A 27,619-nucleotide genomic window follows, 5' to 3' on the forward strand; every position below is an offset into this window, starting at 1 on the left:
ACCACCAGGTCGTCAGCTCTTGCGTGTCTGCGTCATCCCGTTCCCTTGGGGGTGGGGCGTGGCGGCACCGGGATCCACCCAGTGCGGGGGGTAGCATCCACACCATGACCAGAATGGCTTCCTTCTGCCTAATAAGGATCTCTAGATTCAAGGAGGGGATGACAAGGGCCACTTAGCAGTCCTAGATCCAGTAAGGCTTGATAGGGTGACAGATGCAGTCTCTCTTGGAAGGTATTCTGAGGGCCAGGGTAGATAAATATTTGGATAGATAATGGACTGATTAAGGATAGTCAGCATGGCTTCGTGCCTAGAAGGTCACGTCTAAACAAATTTATAGAGTTTTTCGGGGAAGTTACCGGGAAAGTGGATGGAGGCAAGGCATTGGATGTTGTCTACATGGACTTCAGAAAGGCTTTTGACAAGGTCCTGCATGGGAGGTTGGTCAAGAAGGTGGCATTCAGGATGAGGTAGTAAACTGGATTAGACATTGGCTTTGCAGGAGTAGCCAGAGAGTGGTAGTAGAAGGTTGCCCCTCTGACTGGAGGCCTGTGACTAGTATGCTGCAGGGATCGGTGCTGGGTCCTTTGTTGTTTGTCATCTATATCAATGATCTGGATGATAATTTGGTTAACTGGATCAGCAAATATGCAGATGACACCCAGATTGGGCGTGTAGTGGACAGTGAGGAAGGTTATCATGGATTGCTGTGAGATCTGGACCAGCTGGGAAAATAGACTGAAAAATGCCAGATGGAATTTAACGCAGTCAAACGCAAGGTTTTGCACTTCGATAGGAACAACCAGGGTAGGTCTTACGCAGTGAATGGTAGGGACCTGAGGGGTGTGGTAGAACAAAGGGATCTGGGAGTACAGGTTCATAATTAGTTGAAAATGGCATCACAGATAGACAGGGTTGTAAAGAAAGCTTTTGGCACATTGGCTTTCATAAATCAATGTACTGAGTACAGGAGATGGGATGTTATGTGGAAGTTGTATAAGCCATTGGTGAGGCCTAATTTGGAGTATTGCGTGCAGTTTTGCTCACCTGCCTACAGAAAAGATGTAAGGAAGGTTGAAAGAGTGCAGAGAAAATTGACAAGTATGTTGCCAGGCCTGGAAGACATGAGTTATAAGGACAGATTGAATAGGTTAGGACTTTATTCCTTGGAATGTAGAAGATTGGAAGGAGGTTTCATAAAGATGTATAAAATTTTGAGCTGCATAAATAGGGTAAATGTAAACAGACATTCCCCCCCGCCCCCTGAGGTTGGGTGGGGCTACAACCAGAGATGAAAGGTGAAGAGTATAAGGGTAACATATTCACTCAAGAGGGTTGTGAGTGTGTGGAGTGAACTGCCAGCACAAGTAGTGCATGCAAGCTTGATGTTAACATTTAAGAGAAGTTTGGAAAGGTACATGGATGGTAGGGGTATGGAGGGCAGTCCTGGTGCAGGTTGATGGGAATGGGCAGTTTAAAATGGTTCAGTAAGGACTAGATGGGCCAAAGGGCTTGTTTCAGTTCTGTACTTTTCCATGACTGTAAATCCACTGCACTGTTATAGAATAGCAGGCACATCTCCTTAAACCTTGTATAGAAGTGGGAAGGGGTTGCGTACCACCACCACGTTCAGGATCCAGTGAAGGGTGATAGGTGGTAGGTGTGCCTCACCTGGATTTTCTGTGGAATGAAGGGCAGAAAGGATACTGTTTAGGTCCAGTGCAGGATTGTGGTGTAGTTGGCTGTACCCTAATGGATCCAGTGTGAGGTTATAGGGTGGTGGGTGCATCCTAATGGATCTAGTGCATGGTAACAGGGTGACATGCAACCCTGATTGATCAAACCATGCTCCCCCTCACTTCAATGCAATGCAGGGTGAAAAGGTGTAGGTCCTCACCTCACCATATCCACTGTAGGGTGATGGGGGCAGGTACATAGCATTCAATGACAGGTGATAGAGCACCAGGCATTCTGGATCTTCCTACGAGAGATGTGGCCCCTTTACTGACCTTTCATGGATCTATGAGGGGCAAGGACAATTATTTTTATATGGGATATTGGATTTGGTGTTTGTTTGTGCATTTACCTTCCATTTGAATTGTTCATGACAATGTAGCGGAGGACTGCCTTTATAAATCACTTGAGTCCTTTGGGTGAAGGTGCTCCCAGTGCCACTGGGGACAAAGCCCCAGGATAAAGTCAGGTTAACTCGAGATTTGAAAGAGAACCTACAGATGGCAGTATTCCTACATTCCTGTAGCCTGCATCCTTGGTGAAGGAGCTTGCAGAAGTCTTGGTGATTAGACCAGGATATTTTGCAGGTGGCCCACTCTAAAGCCAGTGTAGGAAGGACTAAGTGTGTGGGGCAGTGGAACAAGGAGCAGATGAAGAGGGTTGCTTTATCCCAGATGGTACCAAAACTGAAACACTGGAAGAACTCAGCCAGCTGTGCCAACAGTCCCCAACCCAAAATGTTAACGTATTTTTCTTTCTCTGCAAGTGCAACTTGACTAGCTGATTTCTTTCAGGATTTCTGTTTTCACATCAAACTTCCACATCTGCAGTTTCATATATTTATCATAGAAACATAGAAACATAGAAAATAGGTGCAGGAGTAGGCCATTCGGCCCTTCGAGCCTGCACCACCATTTATTATGATCATGGCTGATCATCCAACTCAGAACCCCGCCCCAGCCTTCCCTCCATACCCCCTGACCCCTGTAGCCACAAGGGCCATATCTAACTCCCTCTTAAATATAGCCAATGAACTGGCCTCAACTGTTTTCCTGTGGCAGAGAATTCCACAGATTCACCACTCTCTGTGTGAAGAAGTTTTTCCTAATCTCGGTCCTAAAAGGCTTCCCCTCTATCCTCAAACTGTGGCCCCTCGTTCTGGACTTCCCCAACATCGGGAACAATCTTCCTGCATCTAGCCTGTCCAATCCCTTTAGGATCTTGTCCTTGAACTTCCTAAGTGTCGTTCTACTTGTTGAGAACATTGCCAATTTGCATCTGGTAGTAGAAAGGTTTTGGTGAAATCAGGAGAATCACTCACTGCAAGAAGCCTGGTGTCTGTCCTGCTCTTGCAAGCACAGAATTGACATGGTCAGTCCACCAAGATTCCGGTCCCCAGGGGCTGCCATTTGAACAGTAAGGTAGGTCATTGGTGGTTATTGTCTGGCTCTTGTATGGCAAAATAATGTTACACCAGTTATCACCCTTGGCCTGGATACAGTCTAGACCTTACTGCACTTAACAAGAAGCTATTCATTTTTTAAGATTTCCAAATGGAACTTGTTTGTGTGTGTACATTATATATATATATATATATATATATTAGTATTGGCCGATTTTACAATTGTCCTCAACTCTACTTTCCTGCCCAATTTTCAAAACCTTGGTTTCTTGGTCATCTTGAATGTACCTAGCCACTTGGCTGTTAAGGATAGAGCATTCCAAAGTCTCACATCCTCAGGGGCAGAAATTCTTCTTCACCTCCATCTTAAGTGGGTGATTTCCTGAGACCACACACTGATTCTAGACACTAGAAGTTTCTCCCTTCATCAGATGCAGTAAGTTCCCTCAGAATCTCATCTTAACAAGGTCACCACTCCTTGATAAGCATAGGTTCAGACTGCTCAATCTTTTCTTAGACCAACTTTCGCTTCCAATGAACCAATTCAGCAAAATTTTGCTGAAGCAACTCCAAGCAAAACACTTCCTTTGTTGAGATAAATCAAATAAATGTGGTACCTCAGGTCTGGTCCTACCAGAGCTGGTCCTACATACAGTATGAAGCCAGATTTCGTAACTCCTGTATCCCTTTCCCTTACAACATCCCATTACCTACTTAATTATTTGCTATTCATTCAAATCTCTGAATGTTCTCTGTTGCAGAAGGAAAATCATTAATCCAGCAAATGAAGTCAAAGTTGTTTAGGACTCAGCCCAAAGATCTCCTGTAGCAATATTCAGAGGTTAGAAATGATTAACTTTAAAAACACATGGGTGTAGACAAGATACAGCTGGGAAATTTTTCACATTTTTGGTTAGATATAGTTGTTGTGACTTCACTTAAAGAACTAGGACGGGACTGTTGTTATTTTCTTCCAGAGTCTAGAAGTCAAGGCCTGAAGGTCAAACCCGTGACCGGCGCTCTGGGGTGAAGTTGATAGCTGAGAGTCATAGGATCTAAGGACAAGGGCTGGAGGCCCAGAGGCGGCCAACCCTAGGGTTGGTGGCTGTCTGGGTGTGTGATTGGGTAGGTGGGAGGGATGGGAAAGGGACTTGATTTGCTGTTATTGTCCCTGCTTGTGTTCTCTGTGGAACATGGTGGGCATACTATGTTGGCAACAGAGTGTGTGGCAACACTTGCGGGCTGCCCCCAAGCACACCCTTGAGTGTGCTGGTTGTCAATGCAAACCATGCGTTTCACTGTATGTTTCGATGTGTAGTGTGATAAATAAATCTCCATCATGAAATTTGTCTTTGGTGTGAAGGTGGGAACTAACGTACTTGGGTCAATCCTGTCACATAGAGATACATCAGTGTGAGAGAGAGTGAGTGAGATTCTGCCCCTCGACTTCCTCACCACCCGCCACAGATCGAATTATGTATGCACATCCTTCAGGGCTCAGCTCACTTGACAATGGACATAGAATGTACTCTGGGTGGAAGGACATCAGATTCTTATTGTTGCAACACTCCTCCCAACTGCTGGACAACAGGGAGGAACTCTGCCGTCAGCGGGGAGATGATGGTAAGTGGTTTCCATGTATCTGTTTGACCTGTTCTGGTAATTTCTTCCCACCAATATACTACTACATCACTCCTTCTAGTAGGCCAGTCCTGCTAGTAAGTCTGGACATATTAACATCCTAAACCAACTGAGAAGCTTAACACGTTGATATAATGCCACGTTAAACCATCCCAACTCCAGCTATCACAGATATTCCCTTTGTTCTATACCTTCCCGCCCTGCATATTTGCTCCTACTGAAAACTAACCCACTCTCTCCTTCCCGATGTTGATGAAGGATTGCTGACTTTCCAGAGACACAGCCTGCCTGACAATCTTTCCCGGCATTTTGAGTCTTTAGCTCTGGCGTGTCCAGGGATTATGGAGGATGATTTTGGGACGTTGGCTGTAGAGTGTGATTATATTAGGCTGTTGCTATGAGGGCAGCTTTGCCAATCGATACATCAGTCCTACGTTGGAAGGGAACACTCCTTGGCAACACACACAAAATGCTGAAGGAACTCAGCAGCTCAGGCAGCATCTGTGGAGAGGAATAAACAGTCAATGTTTTGGGCCAAGATCCTTCATCAGGATTGGAAAGGAAGGCGGAAAGAAGCCAGAATAGGAAGGTGGGGGTGTAGGGATACAAGCTGGCAGGAGATAGGTGAAGACTGACGTTTCAATTGATAGTGGTGCTTGGTAGGAATAGCATAACATAATCACACTCTACAGTCAACATCTCAAAATCCTCCTCCATGATCTGTGGATACGCCAGACTTTTAAAAAAAAACAGAAAATGCTGGGAGAGTTTGGCAGGGAGGCTGCATCTGGGGAAATTCAATGTTTTGGGTCAGCAACTCTTCGCCAGAGGTAGGAAGGAGAGAGAAGCAGGCGGGAGAGAATGTGGGCGGTGGCTGGGTGGTCCATCTGGTTTTATTCTTTCTTTAATCTGGTTGTTTTGATGTTTCATGAAACTACTTCGGTCAGCAGTTGCAAGTCAAACACACTGGGGGATGGTAACATGAAATACACTATTTAAAATAAAACTGAACTTAAGCTTGCCCCTTCTTTCCAGCCATGTTGGGATTTGAATTTTTATATCCAGATCATTAGTCTACTAACTTAACCACAACTATTTAGCCTCTCTCACTGAATCCAGTGCAGGAGAGACTGACCTGGTACATTCAACCAACATCCAGCTCAGGATATCATCAGATGTAGGAGCTGAATTTGGCCACTTGGCCCATTGAGTCTGCTCCACCATTTCGTCAAGGCTGATCCAATTTTCCTCTTAACCCCAATATCCTGCCTTCTCCCCCTATCCCTTCATACCCTGACCAATTAAGAATCTATCAACCTCTGCCTTAAATATACATAAAGACTTGGCCTCCACGGCCACCTGTGGCAAAGAATTCCACAGAATCATCACTCTCTGGCGAAAGAAATTCCTCATTTCTGTTCTAAAAGGATTCCCCTCTATTCTGAGTCTGTGTTCTCTGGTCTTAGACTTTCCCACCATCGGAAACATCCTCTCCACATCCACTCTGTCAAGGCCTTTCAGCGTTCGATAGGTTTCAATGAGGTCACCCCTCATTCCTCTGAATTCCAGCGAATACTGGCCCAGAGCCCTTCAAATCCTGGACTCATTTTTGTGAACACCTCCTTTGAAACTCTCTAGTTTCAGCACAGCTTGAATAAGAGGCCCAAAGCTACTCACAATACTCCAAGTGAGGCCTCACCAGTGCTTTATTAAGTCATACTGTCCAGTGAAAGAAAATAGGGAAGCACATGATGTATCTTCTGATCATGTGCAAGTGCACTGAGTGGTTGCTAAGTATCTGTAGGTAGAGTCTCACTAGATCCAGTAGGTTTGATTAGAATGGCAGCCACATGGCTAACAGACAGTACATTAGACACTGTGCAGAGTGATGGGGCAGTTCAAGCTTCCCCGGATCTATGTAACTAGTTCAGGCTGATACAGCCCGCCTGAACCCTGCACTGAATGATACCACTGCAGGTATAAGTAACCCCATATAGCATAGTCACACCGGATTCAGAATATGGTGAAAGGGCTGCCCAGTCTGAAATGCAGTCAGAACAGATCCAGTGCAGGATGTCACAGGCGGTTACTTTAGAGCAGGTCGTGTAACACCACCTGCACTGGATGGAGGAAGAGATCAGGGGATCCCAATCGGGATCCACAGACTCCTTGGTTAATGGAATAAGAAGATTGGGAACCCCTGCTCTATATTCAGTACAGTAAGATATAAAGTCCTTAGATAAGGAAATATCTGTCGCTGAGTGATTCAATAGCAGGCAGTCATTGGTTACAGTTCAGGTTGATGACAGTGTTTGTTTTTCCTGTTTTCATTGAAGGATGATAATGGAAGCCATTCAGACTGGATCAAATATGGAAATACTTACAGTTACACTACCAGGGGTTCCTTACCTTTTTAATGCTATGGATACCTACTATTAACCAAGTGGTCCATAGACCCCAGGTTGGGAACCTCTGCTCTAGGCAGTGCAAGATGATACAGAAATAGATGTCACCACTTGGATCCACTAACAGATGAAAGACACTTGCTTCTCAACCTGTTCAGGGCCCCGTGCATTCACGAGATGCAGAAACATTTTGCTTTGGAGTTCAATCCCAACAAACTGGAATTCAATTTTAAGCTGTGGACGATGCAAATCTTAGTGCTTGAGAAGTAAACCAATGGCTCCGACAGCTCAATCAATACAATCTGCCAGATATCAGAAATACATTGCTTAAAGTAGGGCAATGACTGCTCCCAGGACACGTGGAGTAACATGCAGATAGGATTTGCCATCACAATCAACTGTCGCACACACCAGACACACATTTGGACAACCTTCCATTTTAAAAGACCCAGTTTTATCAATTTTGTTAGCAGAATAATATAGCTTTAGAACAGTTCTTTTGTGTTTCAATAAATATTATATACAAATAGGTAAGATACAGTAAAAGTCAAAAATTTGGATCAGCAAGATGGTCTGAATGAACTTATGAAAGTAATACCATAATTGAACGACTAATACAAAGACATGGCACCAATAATGCAGTTACAATAAGTATTATAAAGACTTTAAACTGAAGATTCGACAATAAATTGGATTAAGGCTTTTTTGCAGCTGTTCCTGTATGTTAGGTAGGGATACAATTATTGCTAAGAGTTGATAGAACTTCAACACACTATGTTAATCAGGGTAGGGGTGCGAATGCCGAGTGTCAGTCCAGTTTTAGGCTAATAGAATATGTTGTCCTTATCCAATCTACTGAAGGATTAAGTTTCAAAAACAAATTGAAGAGTCCCTGAAAAGTCTGGATCATACATGAATTCCAAACTGAAGTTGTTTCTTGCTGGAACACATTTATCTGCAAGTCGCCTTTGATAAGCTAGTGCTGTAAGTACATGGATCAGACTGGTAACGCCCCTCGGCTTTCCGAACTAGGATCAGACTGGTAACGCCCCTCGGCTTTCCGAACTAGGATCAGACTGGTAACGCCCCTCGGCTTTCCGAACTAGGATCAGACTGGTAACGCCCCTCGGCTTTCCGAACTAGGAACACCACCTAACAGGGAGCTCACTGGCTGGCAATGCAGCCTGTTGCAATGTAGGCTGAGCACGGCCAAAGTGCACTCAAGATTGTCTGGAGACTGACTCAAATGGAGATGACTAAATTTTAGCTTGAAGCTTGTGTGAGTGACCTGTTGAAAAATATCAACAGCATTTAACACCTCACTGGTCGATTAAAGTGCAATATTAATAGCAATACTTCACTATGATTTTTTAACTACGTTTGAAAGCGTACTTCATTATGACTTAACTCTTGATGTTCCAATGTTCGTCGAGCTTGGTGATTAGCTTGCAGATGTTTCATCACCAGTCGAGGTGACATCCTCAGTGCGTAGTTGTTGGTGTTTCTCTCTGGGAGTGCTTGCATTTATATAGCTGCCCGTTCACTTGCCACGGTCCTGATCGGCTACCCCTTCAGTTGACCATTGAATTCTATTGGCTCATGTTTCTATGGCTCTTAGCGGTTTCATAGATGGTATCTATTTTGATACTGTATGTTTGCTTTCGGAGTTATCAAAAGAGAACCACGCTTCTAAGAATTCTTGTGCCTACTTCGTGTTTGCCTCCACAGTGTCTCAGTTAAACTGGTATCCTTCTTGTACTGTGACAATGGATCATTGTCAATGGACCCCTAAGAGCCAAAGAAACGCGAGCCAATAGAATTCAGAGGTCAACTGAATGGGTAGCCAATCAGGACTGAGGCAAGCAAATGAATGGGGAGGGGGGTTATATAAACGTGAGCACTCCTGGAGAGAAACACCAACAACTGTGACCTGTGGACGTCACCTCAACTGGTGATGAAACGTCTGCTCAGCGAACACCACAAGATCAAACGCCTCGACCTAAGTTGCCAATATTCACCACCATCTTAAATGACTTAACTATGTTTGAAAGCATACTTCATTATGAATTAACTAGGTTTGGAAGCACGTTTGTATTAGCTGGTCTCAGTAACTGGACCTATGTGGTGTGCACACACTCAAGAAGTAAGCATGAGAGTGTATTTATGCATACACTTAGTCACAAGGACATGTTCTACCAGTTTTTAAAGAAGTTTTGCAATGTTTCACAGTGGCACAGGAATACTCTTTACATCACTACGTTCAACATCCTTCAGGGCAGAGTTGAATGCTTAACTTGTGGCACCGGAGTGAGAGTACTTAAGATGACGGAAGTCAAGCTGATGTGGTGAGTTCTGTCTGGAAGAATTTCACAGACTGAAGGTTCTTGTTGCATAGTGATCTACTGATAGACGAAGAGTAGGATTGGGGAGCCAGTCTTAAGCTACTCAGAAGTGCTCTGGACATACTTCCACCCGAAGCAAAGCCCCCAGAGTATTTGTAGGAAGCGCGACAGTGTAATAGATCACACCATGCCTGCATGTTGGACTCCACACACTGCACTGTCACACCATGCTATTAAGTGCTAGCAGATCCTGTTCTCAACGCTGCAGAGGAACTATTATAACCTATCGTTTGAGTTATAGGTCCAATACAGCATCTTGCAATACCGTTAATATCTTTGCAAAGTTTAAGTTGACGATAGATAAATGGCACAAAATAACCTTCCACAGTGCGCAGAATTGTGAATCACCAGTGGGTCGCCGAGTGTTCACACACCACGCTGAACAGCAGCAGAATGTAGCAGGAAGCGGGCCAGTCTTCACACTGGAAAGGCACATTTCTGGTCTACAGCCCTGAGTGACAGCCGGGCGTGACCTTAAAACAAGCCCTCGGTGAATGAGCACCAGGAAAGTCGAACGCGAGCATTCAACTCTGCAGCTGTGAAACTTTGCAGAAAACCACATGGTGGAAATGAGACAACTTTAGCAAAAGGAACAGAACATCTAACCAGTAAGCTAACACTGCACTAAGCAAAAATAAAGGGAGTACTGTAGAGGTTTCTATTGCACATATAATGATATATAATAAGCAACCTCAGTCAGCACATGAGGGAGCTGCCTGATATCAAGTACGAGACTCCTATGAGCCAGTCACCAGACATGGTGGAGCAGAACTGCTCCCAGCACGGTCAGCTGTGCCAGCCACTCCTGCAGTTCTCCCTGCATTACAGCACTTCTTTCCCCATCACAAGTTCTTCTCTTTGGCACCCTTCGACTTTCCCTCTGGTTTGTTGCTAAGAAACTTCAGCATCTTGCTTGGTTTGAATTTTGCCTTCTTTTTCATTTCGCTGTTTGGATCTTTGTGGAAATCTATTTAAAAAAAAAAATCGGTGATTAGAGATCACATTTCTGAAGCCGACAAAGGGCCCACACAGCCTGTATAAGAGGTGAAGCCTGGATCCAGAGGAGGCAGAGGACACGCCACACTCGGGGGGGTGGGGGGGGTGGAGGTGTGGCTGGAGTCTGAAGGAGGGCAGATTAGGGCCATGGACTTTGGGACTACAAGATCTGGAGGTCTAGTCTGTTTGGGGATCAAATCCTACCCTGGAACCACACACAAGGCTTGTAAGTCTCTAGAGACAGCTGAGATGCTGCTCTAGGGTTAGAAGCTGGACTACGTAATGTCACAAAATCAGCTATATGGCCCTTCAAGCCTGCTCGACTATTAATGTGGCTTCCGGCGCCATTTTCATCCCCCTCAATTCCGCCACTGACAAAGAATCTATCGATAAAACTATTCAACAACAGACCAGCCTTAGACCTCTATAAAAAAAATGTAAAGATTTGCAATTCTTTCAAAAAAATTTAAACAAACTGTTCTAGTCTTTCAACTCCTTATGGAAAAAATGATTTCAAGTCTGGAATCCTAAAGACAGTCAAATCAACATTCCAGGGTCCAGGTCATCTCCAGGTTAGGGCCGGGTTCAGTGAACTGATCATAATTTGAAAAGTACTCATGTTGGAACCGTGGACTGTGAACTAAGTTCCCATGCAGCAGTCAGCAAATCTATCTTGCTGCTCACCCAAACACTCGTTTGTATCTACAGGCCATACCGAAGTCCAGAGTTCAAAGTGGGGCGTGGGGAGGACAGTTCATTGCTGATCAAGGATACCATTGCTAATGAGGAAGGACGTCTTAGATAGAATTTCCAATATGTCCACATGGTAGAGCTTAAGAATAAAAAGAGTGAACAGTTTGCTGGGATTGTACAACAGGCCTCCCAATAGTCAGAAGATAGAGGAACAGAAATGCAGGCAAATCACAGAGATGAAAAAGAGATTATTGTTACAGCAGTAGCTGATTCAACTTCCCCAATAACCTGACACACCCTTGTGTGAAAGGATTAGATGGGGGCAGAACTTTTGAAATGCATCCAGAGAGTTTATAGTGCTGGAATATAGACAGTATCACTAGGGATGGGGCAGTGCCAGATATTGAGGGAATATAAAGTCAGGCAAGTGAATAAAGTGTCATTCTAAAGTGAAATTCTAAATTTCAAAGCAGTTATAGAAAGGGAAAAGATAGTTCCAAAGTTAAGTGACTGACTTGGGGGGAAGATCAACTTCAATATTAAAAAGACTGGGAACAGCTACATACCAATAAATTCATATCTGGGAAGTGGAGGTCTTATAAACTAAAAGGGTAAGATATCAGGGCAAACGTGTTCCCAAAGGGTTTAAAGCTTAAAACAGCAAGTGTGGAAAAACTGGACTCAATATTGTTTTGGTAACAGGAGACAGTGGGGGATGTCAAAGGAGGGTTGACGTGGATAGGCTTTTTCCATTGAGAGTGGGGGAAATTCAAACAAGAGGACATGAGTTGAGAGTTAAAGGGCAAAAGTTTAGGGGTAACATGAGGGGGAACTTCTTTACTCAGAGAGTGGTGGCTGTGTGGAACGAGCTTCCTGCAGAAGTAGTTGAAGCAGGTTTGGTGTTGTCATTTAAAGTTAAATTGGATAGATATATGGACAGGAAAGGAGTGGGGGGTTATGGGCTGAGTGCAGATCAGTGGGACTAGGTGAGAGTAAGAGTTCGGCACGGACTAGAAGGGCCGAGATGGCCTGTTTCTGTGCTGTAATTGTTATATGGTTATATGGTTGCTTTTGTGGCTATGACAGTGGTGTAGTACAGGTATGATTAGCAAGTTTGCAGACATGAAAATTGGTCCTGTTGACCGTGAGGGTATTCTTAACACACAGAATGATATTGATAAGCTAGTAACTTGTCAGAGGAAAGGCAGGTTGGGCATTCACAATGAATGGTACATGCCAATGTGTTGGATCATTTGCGTTATAGAGAACCCTTCCCACAGATAAACATTACAATGAGCTTCACAGGAAGCTAAACCACAGGAGTTTTTAGGCCAAATAATTAAAAAATAGCTTTAGGTTACAATTCAAAGCAAGGTTTAGAGATGAATCCTAAAGATATAAATGCACGTAGTTGAAGTTTCAGCTCGTGATGAAGTCTCTGTGTGTGCCTGCATGTCTGTCTGTGTAATTTCTAGGTAATAGAACATGTGAGGGTGATTTTAAGGCTGGGCAAGATTATAGATGTAGACAGGACTGAGGCTAAGGAAGGATTTGAACAGGATAAGAATGACAAAATCAAATTATCATGCTGCAGTAGTTAGTGGTGCTGCCCATCAGCTTCAGGCACCCGAGATTGAACCTGACCTTGGGTGCTGGTTGTGCGTGTGGAGTCTGCATGTGTGACTGGGCGCTCTGGTTTTCCCCCACATTCCAATAGCTTCATGGCTACTGTAAATTATTCCATCATCACCATGTGCTGTATTGTATGATGTGCGCGATCATGGTGTTGACCAGGATTGTTCTTGGCAAAGTTTTCTGCAGCGGTGGTTTGCCATTGCCTTCTTCTGGGCAGCGTCTTCACAAGATGGGTGACCTCAGCCATCGTCAATACTCTTCTGAGATTGTCGGCCTGGTGTCAGTGGTCGCATAACCAGGACTTATGATATGGACCAGCTGCTCATACGACCATTCGCCATCTGCTCCCACGGCTTCACGTGACTCCGATCAGGGGCTAAGCAGGTGCTACACCTTGTCAGAGGGTGACCTGCAGGCTAGCGGAGAGAAGGAGCACCTCACACCCAACGTTCCCCCTAATCTGCAATGAGCAGCATGCACAAAAATCTTGTGCTGTGCAATTGTTATGCCCAGTGACAACAACACGTGTGCACTGAATAATTTCTTCAATAAAAAGAGTTTAAATAAGCCGGTTCTAAAATCTGCAGGGAAATCATCACAAACTCCATGTTGTCAACACCATTCGCATCTGAAACCAGAAAAAGGAAATATGATTGTGTACGATCATGAAATATACTTTACATTCCATGAGGTGGAGGGGGACAACCTTTTGTGCACAGTTTAATTTCCTTTGTGCACTAGTAGCAAAAGGTGTGCGAGCGTGCACATGTGCACACCCTCGAGGGAACGTTGCCTACACCTCTTCTGATCAAGATGTATCCGCCCCACCACCTAAAATTATTCCTTGGGTAAAAGTTGTTGCAAAAGGAATTGATGGAGAGTGTTCGCTTTGAAATGAAAGAGGGTGAGGTAACTTGATAGAGATACACAAGATGGTAAGAGTATTAGATAAGAGTGAACAGCCAGCTCCTTTCTCCCCAGGGCAGGGATAGCTAATATGAAAAGGGAATAATTTTAAAGTGATTGGAGGAAAGGCTGTCAGAGGCAGGTTCCCCCACCCCCACACAGAAAGTGGTGGGTGCGTGGAATACGCTGCCAGAGGTGTTAGGTACATTAAAGATATTTAAGAAACTCTTTGGCACGTGGATGAAAGAAAAGTTGGAAAGGGTTAGATTGATCTTGAGAGAAGGTTAAAAGTTCGGTACAACATTGTGGGGTGAAGGGCCCGTACTATATTGTTCTATGTTAAAACACTCCCCCATTACATTAAGTGCAAACAATAATCTTACCTTTGTTTTTAATCATCGTTTCCAACAATTTATCCTCTTCTTCCTCTCTGTAAGACAGTTGTATGAGAATTTATTTTCCATTCCCCGTTCAGGTCGACTAGTCTCAAAATGTACCTCACCATCCTCTGCCTGCCCCATCACCTGCAAGAACTATGTACCCGACTGTCTGTCCTGTGTCTGTCTTCCGGGCAGCTTGTACCCCAGTACCCTGAGCTTTTCACCTTATGTGAAGTCTATACCATGATCCTTCCCCATCATCCCCAGGAAGCCTGTGGTCCTGTAACCCCACAGTAACTACTAGAGGAAATTGTCCTCCACTATTCTGTCTGTCACGTGGAGACACAATATATGCTGATCCTATTCCCTCACAACCAGACCAAATATCTGTAACCAACAATCTGCTACCTATACCATCCAGATAGAAACTTTACCCTTATGACTGTGTGGCCAAACACAGCTCCAATGTCTGCAGGTGACACCACTGTCATTGGCCAAATCAAACGTGGTGACGAATCAGCAAATAGGAGGGAGATTGAAAATCTGGGTGAGTGGTGCCACAACAATGTCAGCAAGGAGCTGAATATTGACTACTGGAGGAGTCCATGAGCCAGGGATCAGAGGTGGAGAGGGTATTTATTATCAAAGTATGTACTGTATATTTCACTAAATACAACCCTGAGATTTGTTTTCTTGAGGGCATACTCAATAAATCCAATAACCGTAACAGAATTAATAACAGACTGCACCCAGCATGGCGGGCAACCAGCTATTTAAAATTCCTTGGTGCTATCAATGGGACTAGCACACAAGTGCGATTATGAAGAAAGCACGGCCGCACCTCTATTTCCTTATAAGTTAGAGGAGATTTGGCACAATATCTAAAACTCTGACAAATATCTATAGATATATGGTTGAGAGTATACTGACTGTCTGCATCACAGCCTGGTATGGAAACACCAATGCCCTTGTACGGAAAAGCGTACAGAAAGTAGTGGATACGGCCCAGTCTTTCACAGGTAAAGCTCTCCCCACCATTAAGCACATCTACATGGAGCATTGTTGCAGGAAAGCAGCATCCATCATCAGGGACGCCCACCACCCAGGTCATGCTCTCTTCTCGCTGCTGCCATCAGGAAGATGGTAAAGGAGCCTCAGGACTCACACCACCAAGTTCAGAAACACTTACTACCCCTCAGCCACCCAGACCCTGAACCAGAGGGGATAACTTCACTTGCCTCATCGCTGAACTGTTCCCACAACCTCCAAAATCACTGTCAAGGACTCTCCATCTTATGTTCTCGATACCTATTGCTTATTTTTATTTATTTTTCTACTTGCAGTTTGTCTTTTGCACACTGGCTGTCTGCCCTGTTGGTGCGGTCTTTCATGGATTCTATTACGGTTATTGGATTTACTGAGTATGCCCACAAGAAAACAGATCTCAGGTCTGTATATGGTGACATAAACAGTATGTATTTTGATAACAAATTTACTTTGAACTTTGTATTCTGTGCTGATTGTTTCTGAGCTATAAATATACTGTACGATACAGTATCCCAGAAAATAGTCGACTACAAAATATTAATTTCTTTTACCTTGTACCCATCATATATAGACAGATGAAGACATTCTCTAGCCTATGCCTAAATTCCACAGGGGGTTATATTCCACAAATGTCCCATAACCCCCTAATCTTCATCTGCTCGGCATAATATGCCAATCAGCCAATTATTCTGAATGAGTACCCCAAATACGAGGGGCTTGTGCTCCACCTTGCTGTGTCCCTCACCCACAGCCTGTCATCCCATAACCACATTCATCTGCAGATTACCGCTGTCGGTCTTCATCCAAGCTGTTGATGATGGCATTCCTTTGTTCAATGACCGTAATCAGCTCCTGCATCAGTTCTGTCTCCCGTGCTCGATCTTCGTCTGTCCAATCTTTCTCTGCGGGGACAGATAGAGGAGCGGTCAGCCTCAGGCAGCTGGGGACTGTGGTAAGGAAGCTCCTGGGTTCGGCACACTGCAGGTACTCACCTGGTTTATTAAGAAGACAGCGCAACTCGTACTCCACGTCTGCCTGCCGCTCTTCCAGATTTTGCTGTTTAAAGCTAGGGGGTAAAGATGGGCAGCAGATTATTATGCCAGCAAATGAGAAGGGGACTCAACAATTTCTGCTTGTATCAGCAACAGCTTGTCAAAGAACAAATCACCAGATCACTCAGTAATACAAATGGGTCAGTATGGAGAGAGGAGCTGGAAGCAGAAGAGGAGGTGGGGAACAGCACAGGGTCAGCGGCGACAGGGTCAGCAGCGGCAGGGAGCGGCACAGGGGGTGAAACACTGATGACAACCTAACGGAGGTATAGAAGAGGAGGGTGGGGAGGTAAATCTTAGCCCATGTGGGAAAAGGGAAGCTGGAAACATTCAGAAAGAACTGTGTTGGGATGCAGGTTTTGATCCCCACACAATGAGACGCCGGTAACTTACGTGTAGACAAGCTCTGATTCATGGCGAACCAACAAATGCTTCTCGTGGATCAATTTGAACCAGTCGACCAGAAGATCATCTTCGTCATCATCTGGAGGGGGAAACAAAATGCGTTCTGACAGACGCTGTGACAAGCCCTCTTCCCTCCCCAGTATGCCTACTTCCTCAAGCTCCACAAACAGGGGCCCAAGTGGAGAGGATGCAGGCTGGGCTGCAGCAGAAGATGGGGGGTAAGCAGTGGTTGCACTGAGTCGAGGGCTTCTCTGAGCTGTGTGGAAAGAGATAGTGGGTGTAATGGTGAGAAGTGCGGGGGCAGAGAAGGGTACTGGGGTAAGGTGATGGTGCTTTTGGACCCAGTAGTCTCTCAGGCGCCAAGCAAAGGTGAGATTTAAATTTATTTTATTTTATTTATTTATTTACTTTTTTTTTTGTACACAGTCACAAGACAATGCTGAACTCCAAGAACTCTGGGTCTGAAGCTCCTTGTAGGCAGAGGAGCTGGACTTGGTGGAGACTGAGTTGCTGCCTGCCACAGGAAGGCATCGAAAATGGTGTGTGCAGTGTAACCGTGGGTGATTGTTTTGAATGTTTCTCTTGTGATTGCAAGACTCTGTTGGAAATTGATGACGTAAGATGCCACAGGCCCGTTTCCCTTGTTTGGTGGCGCAACAGATGGCGGGGGAGCTGTGTGGCGTCAGTTATAGTAAGGACTAGCCCTCAAGCGCAGGCTTGCCTGCTGCTGCAGCCCATGAAAGGAGACACCGGAGGGAGTGTTGCGTGGCAACCATGCTTGACTGGGGGCTGGCCTCTCCTGTCGGTGCTGCCCCCCAGTGTCTGATCAATGGAATGACAAGCTGGATTGTATGCGTGTATTTGCGCACTTCTGAGAACTGCACCATCAATCTGTGGGACATGTCACTCAGGGATTTGGGCTATATATTTTTTTGCATGACTGTATGTGTGCTCACTACTTTGAATGTGCTGTGTATGTTTTGCACTTCGGCCCCGGAGGAACACTGTTTTGTTCGGCTGTATCCATGTATGGTTCAACAGTAATTATTTTTGATTTGAGGATCTGAAGTGTGGAACAGAGAAGACTGGGGGTGGGGGGGAAAGAGAAGGAGGGAAGAACCCTTGTGTGTAATGAATGGATGACGCTAAAGATGGATTGTGACAGTTTTCCCTTTAAAGAGCCCCAGGTGAAGTGGCAATTGAAATGAAGCACCAAAGAGTTAAAGACAAGGAGGAAGCTATTGTCCAAACAGGTTGAAAAAATATCCTTGTGGTGTAATGACAGGGGTTAAACACAGTTCGATCTCCAGCACCAAAGCTTAACAGTCATTTTTGAGGAACTGAATAATGATCTGGTTGTATCTTTGAAAGTACTCAGCTCAGAAAATCTCCCTGTGGCTTTCAGAACCATCACTATTACTTTAAATTAGGAGTTTTAAATAAGATCTTCTAGTCTGATATCAGTTCATAGAGTTTGTTATGAAGGAAAGCAGCGACAACGTATTTGAGCTGATAATTAACTAGAGGCTATATAAATTTCTCCTGTGTAATCCACTCAATGAGACTTATTCCTATTTTGCAGGAATGGCTTTGAATGTTATTCAAGTGGCTCCAAGAAGACACCTGAAAGAATTCCATGTGGAGATGTTTTAGCAAAAACTGAAGCACAGGCATGTGGTGCCAGCCGGTTGAAATGGGTAGGAACTAGTTAACCTGGGGTCTAAACTGCTGCCACACTTTGGTCTCAGCCATGACTCTGTTTTCTTACCTCTGAATCAGAATGTCCTCTACTCAGGTCCCAGCCCCACAGACGTAACACTAGGGAGAAGAATGAGGACATTCAGCCCATCAAGTCTGGGCTACTATTCCATCATGGCTGATTTATTCTCTCTCAACCCCATTCTTCTGCCTTCTTCCTGTAATCACTGACGCCTTGACCCATCAAGGATCCAGCAACCTCCACTTTAAAAACACTCAGTGACTTGACCTCCACAGCCATCTGTGGCAATGGATTCCACACATTCATTATACTCAGGCTAAAGAGATTCCTCACCTTTGTGCTAGATGGATGTCCCTCTATTTTCAGACTGTGCCCTCTGGTCCCAGACTCTCCCACTATAAGAAACATCCTCTCCACGTCCATTGTAACCAATAGGACTCCCCCCATTCACATATGAACACACAAATGTAGGCTGTTAAATTAGTGCTGGTCAAAAAAAAAACGATTTATTGTCCTGTGCAGTGTTAAACTGAGACCCTGTCAGGCTATGAGGTTACAGGACAGCAGGGGACCTGTGTCCATGACTGCTCCAACGCAAGTCCCCCAATTCAAATCAGATAAAGTCCGGCCATCACGTTGACATGTACAAACAAGCAGCCCCGATTCCCTTCCTTTGACAGTAACTATCGTACTAGTGGACTCTCTAATATCCTTCAAAGTGCAAATAAACACAAGCACTTTTGCCCCGCTTTCCTAGTTCAATGAGGGTTTGCCGAACTCACCGTTTTCACAGTTGCGCAGTTTTTCCTCCAGAGCAACTCCACGGAGTTCCAGTTCGTCAAGCTGCTGCTCCAGTTGTTCCAACTCTCCTTGGATACTCTCCTCTGGAATGTACTGATTAGCATGTACCTGAAAAATCACACGATGACGACCATAGATCAGGAAAATTAACAAATTAGATCTCAAGGAGGGTGAATCCCTACCCTGAAGTACAGGTTAACACTACTCAATCTCATTTGTGTTGGATCAGCTGAAAAGTTTATTCATTCTCAGATTAGTTTCAAAGAGGCTCTATCTCAAAGTCAAAGTAAATTTATTATCAATGTACATACATGTCACCATATACACCTTGACATTAATTTTCTTGCAGGCATTTACAGGAAAATTAAAGAAATACAATAAAATTTAGAATGGACATGGAGAGGATGTTTCTTACATCTTACAATGATTTGGCAGATGAATGTCTAGCTGAGGAATTGGGGCCAGGTTTCAGATTTCTGTACCATTGGGATCTCTTGTGAGGAAGGTATGACCTGTACAAAAAGGACAGGTTACACTTAAACTGGGGGTGGAGGGTGGGGGGGTACCTATATCCTTACGGGCAGGTTTGCTAGAGCTGTTGGAGGGGGTGGGTGGGGGCAGGAGGATGGTAACTGGGGTGGCAGGGCTGAGGATGGGGCAGCTGGTACACAAGTAGATGCAGTGTGTAGTGAGACGGTGAGGAAGGACAGGCAGATAATAGGGCAAAATTGCCGTCAGTGGGATAAGCTGAAGTGCAACATGGAGCGAAATCAAGAAGTGTGATGAACACAGGACTAACGGTATTGTGTTTGAATGTACACAATATATGGAATAAGGTAGACGATGTTGTAGTGCAATTAGAAATTAGCAGGTATGACGTTGTGGGCATCACCGTCGTGGCTTGGAGCAAAACGTCTTAGATACACATTATATCAAAAGGACAAGCAGGTAGGCAGAATGGTTGGGGTGGCTCTGCGAAAAATGAAATCAAATCCTCAAAGATTTGATATAGGATTGAAAGATGTCGAATCCTTGTGGGTAGAGTTAAGAAACTGAAAGCGTAAAAAGACCCTGATGGGGGTTAAATACAGGCCTCCAAATAGTAGCCAGGATGTGGGATACAAATTACACCAGGAGATAGAAAAGGCATGTAAAAAGGGCAATGTTATGATAGTCACGGAGGGATTTCGATTTGCAAAAAGATCGGGAAAATTAGTTTGGTGCTGGATTCTAAGAGACAATTTGTAGAATGCCTACTATATGGCTTTTTAGAGTAGTTTGTGAATGAGCCCACTAGGGAAAAGGCAATTCTGAATTGGGTGTTGTGCAATGAACCAAATTTGATTACGAAGCTTAAGGTAAGCAGTGATCATAATATGATAGAATTCACCCTGCACTTTGAGAAGAAGATAAAGTCAGATGTATCAGGATTAGAGTGGAGTAAAGGGAATTACAGAGGCATAAGACAGGAGCTGGTAGAAGTTGATTGAAAGGAGACACCAGCAGGGATGACAGCAGAAAAATAACAGCTGAAGTTTGTGGAGACAATTCAAAAGGCGGAGGATAGATATGCCTCAAAGATGAAGACAGGCAAGGGTGACTATCAGACCAGTGAAAAATGACACTGGAGAGGTAGCAATGGGGGGGGGGGGTGGAGACAAAGAAATGGCAGAGGGAGGAAGTTAAGTATCTTGCATCAGTCTTCACCGTGGAAGATACCAGCAATATGTCAAGGGGCAGAAGTGAGTGTTGTTTCTATTACTCAGGAGAAGGTGCTTGGGAAGCAGAAAGGTCTGAAGGTAGATCTGCATCAGATGGACTACACCCCATGGTTCTAAAAGAGGGGATCAACCAAGAATCACTGGTTCTGGAATAGTTCCAGAGGAATAGAAGATTGCATATGTCACTCAAAGTTCAATGTAAATTTATTATCAAAGTACATATATGTCACTATATACATCCTGAGATAATTTTCTTGTGGACATACTCAATAAATGCATAGAATAATAATAATAACAAAATGAATGAAAGACCCCACTAACTTGGGCATTCACAAGGGAGTGGAAGACAATCCATTAGGTCTTTCTCCAGTAATTGTCTACAGCTTAAATCTAGCTTCCAGTAGCTGATCTGGAGACATTACGAAGTGGTAACAGCAAGTGTAGGCTACACACTTTGCATCAGGGGATGTCATAGCCAGTGAAGTAGGCAGTGGTTTACATTCAGTCAATAATCAGGAACAGGAGAGTGTCACTTTGACTCAGGAAGACATAGAGACCTCAAATACAAGAACCTCAGCCTTGTCCAAGCTAGGATACCTGTACAAATGAAAACAGGTGATGGGAATTTGATCATTACGTCATGGCCCGCAAAGAAATTCAAGCAGAGAAATGAAACACACTGTGGCTGTTGTAAGGGTTAGATTGCAGAACCAAAAGGTGATTTCTGCCGCAATGCTAAGAAAAGTTCAGAAGGCTGCACCAACACCTCCCCCCACGTCAATGTTAAAAGACACCTCCTCATAGCTGCGGAGCAATGAGGAAAGCTAAGAATACATTGTTTTCTGTTACAATTTGATAAAGGTATCTTCCTTATTCTTGTATTTGTACAGACTACTCTTTTTTGTGAGTAGCATGTGCAATGTGGTCTCCTTTCCTAACCTGAAGGTTATTTCATGTAGATTTAAGCTGATTTTTGAGAGTTTACAATAAAAAGGAAGACTTGCTGAAATAGACAGCATTCTGGGGGGGGAAGATGTTGAGAGATTATTTTGTGTGCCTGGATAGAGCAGTGATATGGGGATGGATTTTGGGATAAGCAGGCTGCCATTTAAGACAGCGATGAAGAAGAAATGCAGAGTTATCCAGCGCAAGAACAAGCTCCTCAGCTCAGAGAATCTACGTTGAGTATCAGGTACCCATCTACACTAACCCCAGTCTGTTCTTCCCACATTCTACACACTTGAGGTAATCTACAGTGGATGATATGGAATCTGGAACACAGGAAGCCCAAGTCATCACAAGGACAACGTGTAAACTCTATGCAGACAGCACCTGAGGTCAGAGTCAGAATCAGGTTTATTATCACTGGCATGTGACATGAAATTTGTTAACTTAGCAGCAGCAGTTCAATGCAATACATAATCTAGCAGAGAGAGAAAAAAAACTTAATAAATAAATGAGTAAATCAATTACATGTATTGAATAGATTATTAAAAAATGTGCAAAAACAGAAATACTGTATATTTAAAAAAGTGAGGTACTGTCCAAAGCTTCAAAGTCCATTTAGGAATCGGTTGGCAGAGGGGAAGAAGCTGTTCCTGAATCACTGCGTGTGTGCCTTCAGGCTTCTGTATCTCCTACCTGATGGTTACAGTGAGAAAAGGGCATGCCCTGGGTGCTGGAGATCCTTAATAATGGACGCTGCCTTTCTGAGACACTGCTCCCTAAAGATGCCCTGGGTACTTTGTAGGCTAGTGCCCAAGATGGAGCTGACTAGATTTACAACCCTCTGCAGCTTCTTTTGGTCCTGTGCAGTAGCCCCTCCATACCAGACAGTGATGCAGCCTGCTAGGATGCTCTCCATGGTACAACTATAGAAGATTTTAAGTGTATTTGTTGACATGCTAAATCTCTTCAAACTCCTATTAAGGTATAGCCGCTGTCTTGCCTTCTTTATGACTACATCAATATGTTGGGACCAGGTTAGATCCTCAGAGATGTTGACACCCAGGAACTTGAAACTGCTCACTCTCTCCAATTCTGATCCCTCTACGAGGATTGCTTCGTCTTACCCTTCCTGAAGTCCACAATCAGCTCTTTTATCTTACTTACGTTGAATGCCAGATTGTTGCTGCGGCACCATTCCACTAGTTGGCATATCTCACTTCTGTATGCCCTCTTGTCACCACCTGAGATTCTACCAACAATGGTTGTATTGTTAGAACTGAACCCTGGTCAGTGCTACTGAGGCAGTGGCTTTAATAACTGTGCTGCCTTCTCGGGTCAGGGATCAGGTTGGTACAGTACTGTGCAAAAGTTTTAGGCACATATTCAGTATAAGGCTTTGGTGCCTAAGACTTCTTGCACAGTGCTGTATTTGTCAACGTGGAGTGGAGAGCGAGTTTGTAAATCTGGCGGGAGCAAAGGATGTTGGGACTGGTGAGGGTGGAGTGGCGTTGCGTTGGAAGGGTGTGGGACAGGTGGCAGAGGTGGGGTGTGGCACAGGTGCAGGTACGCCCAGCCTGAGACACCAGGCAAGGTCATTTGATTCCAAACAATTGGTTTATTGATCATTACAGAATGTCTCTCTGGTGCTTCCTGCTCCCTCCCCTTCTTCCAACCATGGTTCCCCTCTCCCCGCCCCCCACTCTCAGTCCACAATAGTGACCCATATCATAATCAGGTTTATCATGAAATTTTGTTTTTTCTGCAACAGCAGTACATTGCAATACATAAAATTAATGCAGTACTGTGCAAAATTCTTAAGACACCCGGGCTGCATATGTGTGCCTAAGATTTTTGCACAGTACTGTACACGAACTGATAACGTGCCGAAGTATATTGAGATTATTTCCCGACTGTTATCACACTATGACTTGAACCTTTCTAAGTGTATGACCACAAAGCCTCAGATACCATTTATTCAGGCAATGGTGATTACCCTGTGCTCAGTTTGGCTTGCTGTAGTCTGGATGACTAGCAGCGGGTATTCAGTGAAGAATAATGAAACAAAAACAGATACAGCTTTAATATGCTGACTTTACAGAACATTTGTCAGTGTTATACACCTTCCACAACCACTGCCAGGAATATGACACTGATAAAACTTGACAAGCACAAAGAAATATCTGCTCAGGCTTCATTACAAAAAGATAAAGGGAAAGGTGTATTGGCACAGGCTGAAAACTCCTGATCTGTTACCTACCTTGCGTTTAATCAGTGGGAATCCATGGCCGGGCGCTGGTGGACGAGCTGGCTTTGGCCCTTTCCGTGGCCTGAGAGGGGCAGCTCCTCCGGCGGGGGATGATTTTCTATCGAATGGATTTTCTTTGCAAGATGACTGCAAAAAAAAAAAATTCCTGATCAAAGTTAGTTGGAATAATGTAAGGGAGAGATTCAGCTGCGTGTTGGATGTTTACCATTAGTGCTTCAACAGTTTTGCCTCATAAACTTGCTAAGACCACTCATCATGGCATTCCAATGTTCTGACACATTTGACAGTGAACCACATCAAGTAAACTAGTTACTTCCAGAAAGCAATAGAAAAACCACAATAAGGTTCAATGAATGGTTGGAACTGAACTCAATATAGAGCTGGGGTTCCCAACCTGAGGTCCACAGACCTCTTGGTTAATGGTATGAGTCCAGTGCATGGGAATCCCTCGTCTAGAGCAATCCACTTTCTTCTCAACAACTAGAGGTACGTATCTATCACAAGAGTTCTAAGCATTACCTTCATACGTATCGAAGCTGCATGCAAAGGTAGGGCAGGGAGTGGCACCTGGATAGTAAGAACAAGTCCAAATGCAATGTGCTCGATTGTGCTGACATTCAGCTATTTGACTTCCTGAGTCATTCAACAAATGAACAATTTCCAAATTGTTGCTCATCAGATCTGAAGCAGCTGAGTTTGGAGACAGGCATAGAATGAAAGCAAGATCTTGAATGGATTAGCAGCAACCGATGAATCATAGAATTATTTTTTTTAAACAAAGACTGTTGTGTCCATACTGGCTAAAAACAAATTCTTAGGTTAATCTCACTTTGCAGAATCAGTGCTGAGACAGCTCAACACTCAGTAAGAGATGGAAGTGGAATAAGAGGACTCGGTGATGGGAATGTAGTTGGAACCTGAGCTCACACTAGCAAGATCCAATCCTACAGTTTCCCTATTTGCTTCACCTAGCAGTACCTCTGTAATTTAGAACTTTTCACCTTTATGATGCCATTGATTTTGTATCATTAAAAAACCTAGATACAATTTAAGTTACATCCACTGGAGCGTTAGTACATAGGTACAACACAGATTCTTACAGCAGACTATGAGTCACATCCTGCTCACTACCCCAGCTGCCTTCTGGCACATAGCATCTTCCTGACAGTTCAATAATTTTGCTTACCATACCACTACCGTCCACCGTAGCCAAGTATTTTACTAAGCAGAACACTTTCTGCATTCACTGACATTTCTCTGGTCATCTCTCCACCCAAAGTACATAATGAAATCAGCTTCATCAGGCATGATGCCTCCTTCACAAACTCTCTCTGGCTGTCTCAGATGAGCTGAATATTTTCACTTAATGTACGCAGAGTTGTGCAACACCTCCACACCTACCTTTGACTGAGGATCTGTGCTGGCAGCATTTACTCTGTTGGATTCAGGGGATGGATAAAGTGACGGCACAGGACTAGGGGCTGACGGTGGTTTAGGTGGAGGTCGGTGATAGCTGAGTGGTGCTGGACTTTCATTGGATGCTGTGGTAGTCTCCTTGGTCGCTGGGCTCCCGCCGGTCACCTCTGCGCTCCCGCCAGTTGACGCTGGACTCTCAGTGGCCATCTCTGGGTTCTCACTGGCTGTCTCTGGAATCGTGCTGGTATCAGATGGGCTTCTGCTAGCCAATTCTGGGCTCCCACCAGTCTCACTGACCACCTCTGGAGCCCCACTAACTCCTATCGGAGTCTTGCAGGCCGCCTCTGGGCTCTTGGCAGCCAGAGCAGGACCATCTTCAAATCTTCTGTGTAATTCCGGAGTAGACTTTGCAGAGTCCCCTGTAATACTCTCCATGCTAAGGGATGGGGAAGGGCTTGTTTTGGGGGCTGGAGACTGGGCTGAGCGAAGGGCTGAAAGAGATTGAGAAACTTAATTTGTCTTTGATGTTCAGGAATGAAATTAAAAAATACCAAAAGGAGATAAACACTTACTTCCATTTATCCAAATAATAAACACAATGTGCTGTTAAATTTCAAATGCAATTCAGTTAGAAATGATAATTAGCATTCCCACTGTATGTAGTCCCGGATGCACAATGTGGTACCATGCAATAAGTTATGAAGAGTCTGCAGGAAGTCTGGAAAAACCTTTAAAATAATTAACAGGGTTTTTCTGTTAAGACACTATGTGTGCATGACACCAAAGGACTAAATAAACACCAAATGCAATCTGCAGGGTCTACCTGAATAAACCCTAAGTTACAAAAGTTTAGCCAGCACATTGTCTTAATGGTATAAATAATGGTGCAGGGTATTGTGAGCTCTGAACATATTCGTATATGCTCGTGCTGCAGTACCATTTATCTTTTCTGTATTCCAGATGGAAGGAGTTAGACAGGCAACATCTGGACTGGTCATCAAGGGAACTCTGGCTGTAAGATCCCAAATTCTCTCCATGATGTCCATGAGCCAGTCCTCTTCAGAGGATTAGAGATGGGGAGGGTCATCAACTTTAAATTTCTTGGTGTTATAATTTCAGAGGACCTGTCCTGGGACCACCACACAAGTACAATTATTAAGAAGGCACGGCAGCCCCTCTACTTCCTTAGGAGTTTGCGAAGATTCGGCGTGACATATAAAACTTTGATAAACTTCTATAGATGTGTGATGGAGAGTACGTTGACTGGCTGCATCACAGCCTGGTATGGAAATACCAATGCCCTTGAACGGAAAATCCGACAGAATATAGTGGATATGTCCTAGTCCATCACGGGTAAAGTCCTCCGCACCATTGGGCACATCTACAGGAAGTGTTGTTGCAAGAAAGCAGCATCCATCATCAAGGACCCACCCACCACCCAGGTCATGCTCTCTTCTCACAGGTGCCATCAGGAGGAAGGTACAGGAGCCTTAGGACTCACACCGTCAGGTTCAGGAACAGCCATTACCCCTCAGCCATTAGGCTCTTGAACCAAAGGGGATAACAGCACTCAGCTTCACTTGCCCCATCGCTGAAATGTTCCTACAGTCTGTGGACTCTTCATCTCATGTTCTCGATATTTATTGCTCATTTATTTATTATTATTAATTATTTAATTTTGTACTTGCACAATTGGTTTTGCTCACTGGTTAAACATCCAAATTGGGACGGTCTTTCATTGATTCCATTATACTTATTCTATTATGGATTTATTGAGTGTATCTACAAGAAAATTAATCTCAGGGTTCTATATGGTGACAGTTATGTACTTTGATAATAAATTGGCTTTGAACATTGATAAGGGGAATGTCTTTTTTTGCAGTCAAAGCATTATACCATAAGAGATTCAATTAGAATTTTGCCTGTCAAACTTTGGTTCTAATTTAGACTACACTTTCAACCCACTGAACCTGGCCCTTTTCTAATTGACCAATTTTTTACCTTGGAATGGCAGGTTTCCTTTCCCATAGCCATTCCAAATTTACAACTGCT

The 27,619-nt window shown here is 44.1% G+C and overlaps 1 protein-coding gene across 2 annotated transcripts in view; it reads right to left on the reverse strand.

The window, feature by feature from the left end:
* Nucleotides 1–8,718: 8,718 nt before the first annotated feature.
* micall1a (MICAL-like 1a) overlaps nucleotides 8,719–27,619 on the reverse strand; it is a 97,688-nt gene continuing 78,787 nt past the window's right edge. The window contains exons 9-16 of one of the 2 annotated variants that reach the window (XM_072271811.1): nucleotides 25,553–26,058; nucleotides 24,143–24,277; nucleotides 19,198–19,324; nucleotides 16,684–16,774; nucleotides 16,231–16,304; nucleotides 16,026–16,140; nucleotides 14,195–14,241; nucleotides 8,719–10,548 (exon numbers count right to left, since the gene is read on the reverse strand). In XM_072271811.1, the coding sequence (XP_072127912.1) occupies nucleotides 10,424–10,548; nucleotides 14,195–14,241; nucleotides 16,026–16,140; nucleotides 16,231–16,304; nucleotides 16,684–16,774; nucleotides 19,198–19,324; nucleotides 24,143–24,277; nucleotides 25,553–26,058 (1,220 nt within the window). In that variant the 3' untranslated portion in view covers nucleotides 8,719–10,423. Of the gene's footprint in view, nucleotides 10,549–12,995; nucleotides 13,534–14,194; nucleotides 14,242–16,025; nucleotides 16,141–16,230; nucleotides 16,305–16,683; nucleotides 16,775–19,197; nucleotides 19,325–24,142; nucleotides 24,278–25,552; nucleotides 26,059–27,619 lie in introns of those variants that run through there. The other variant, XM_072271812.1, reaches the window with a different exon arrangement.

This window comes from Mobula birostris, chromosome 11 (assembly GCF_030028105.1).
Source record: "Mobula birostris isolate sMobBir1 chromosome 11, sMobBir1.hap1, whole genome shotgun sequence".
In the NCBI taxonomy this organism is placed as follows: domain Eukaryota; kingdom Metazoa; phylum Chordata; class Chondrichthyes; order Myliobatiformes; family Myliobatidae; genus Mobula; species Mobula birostris.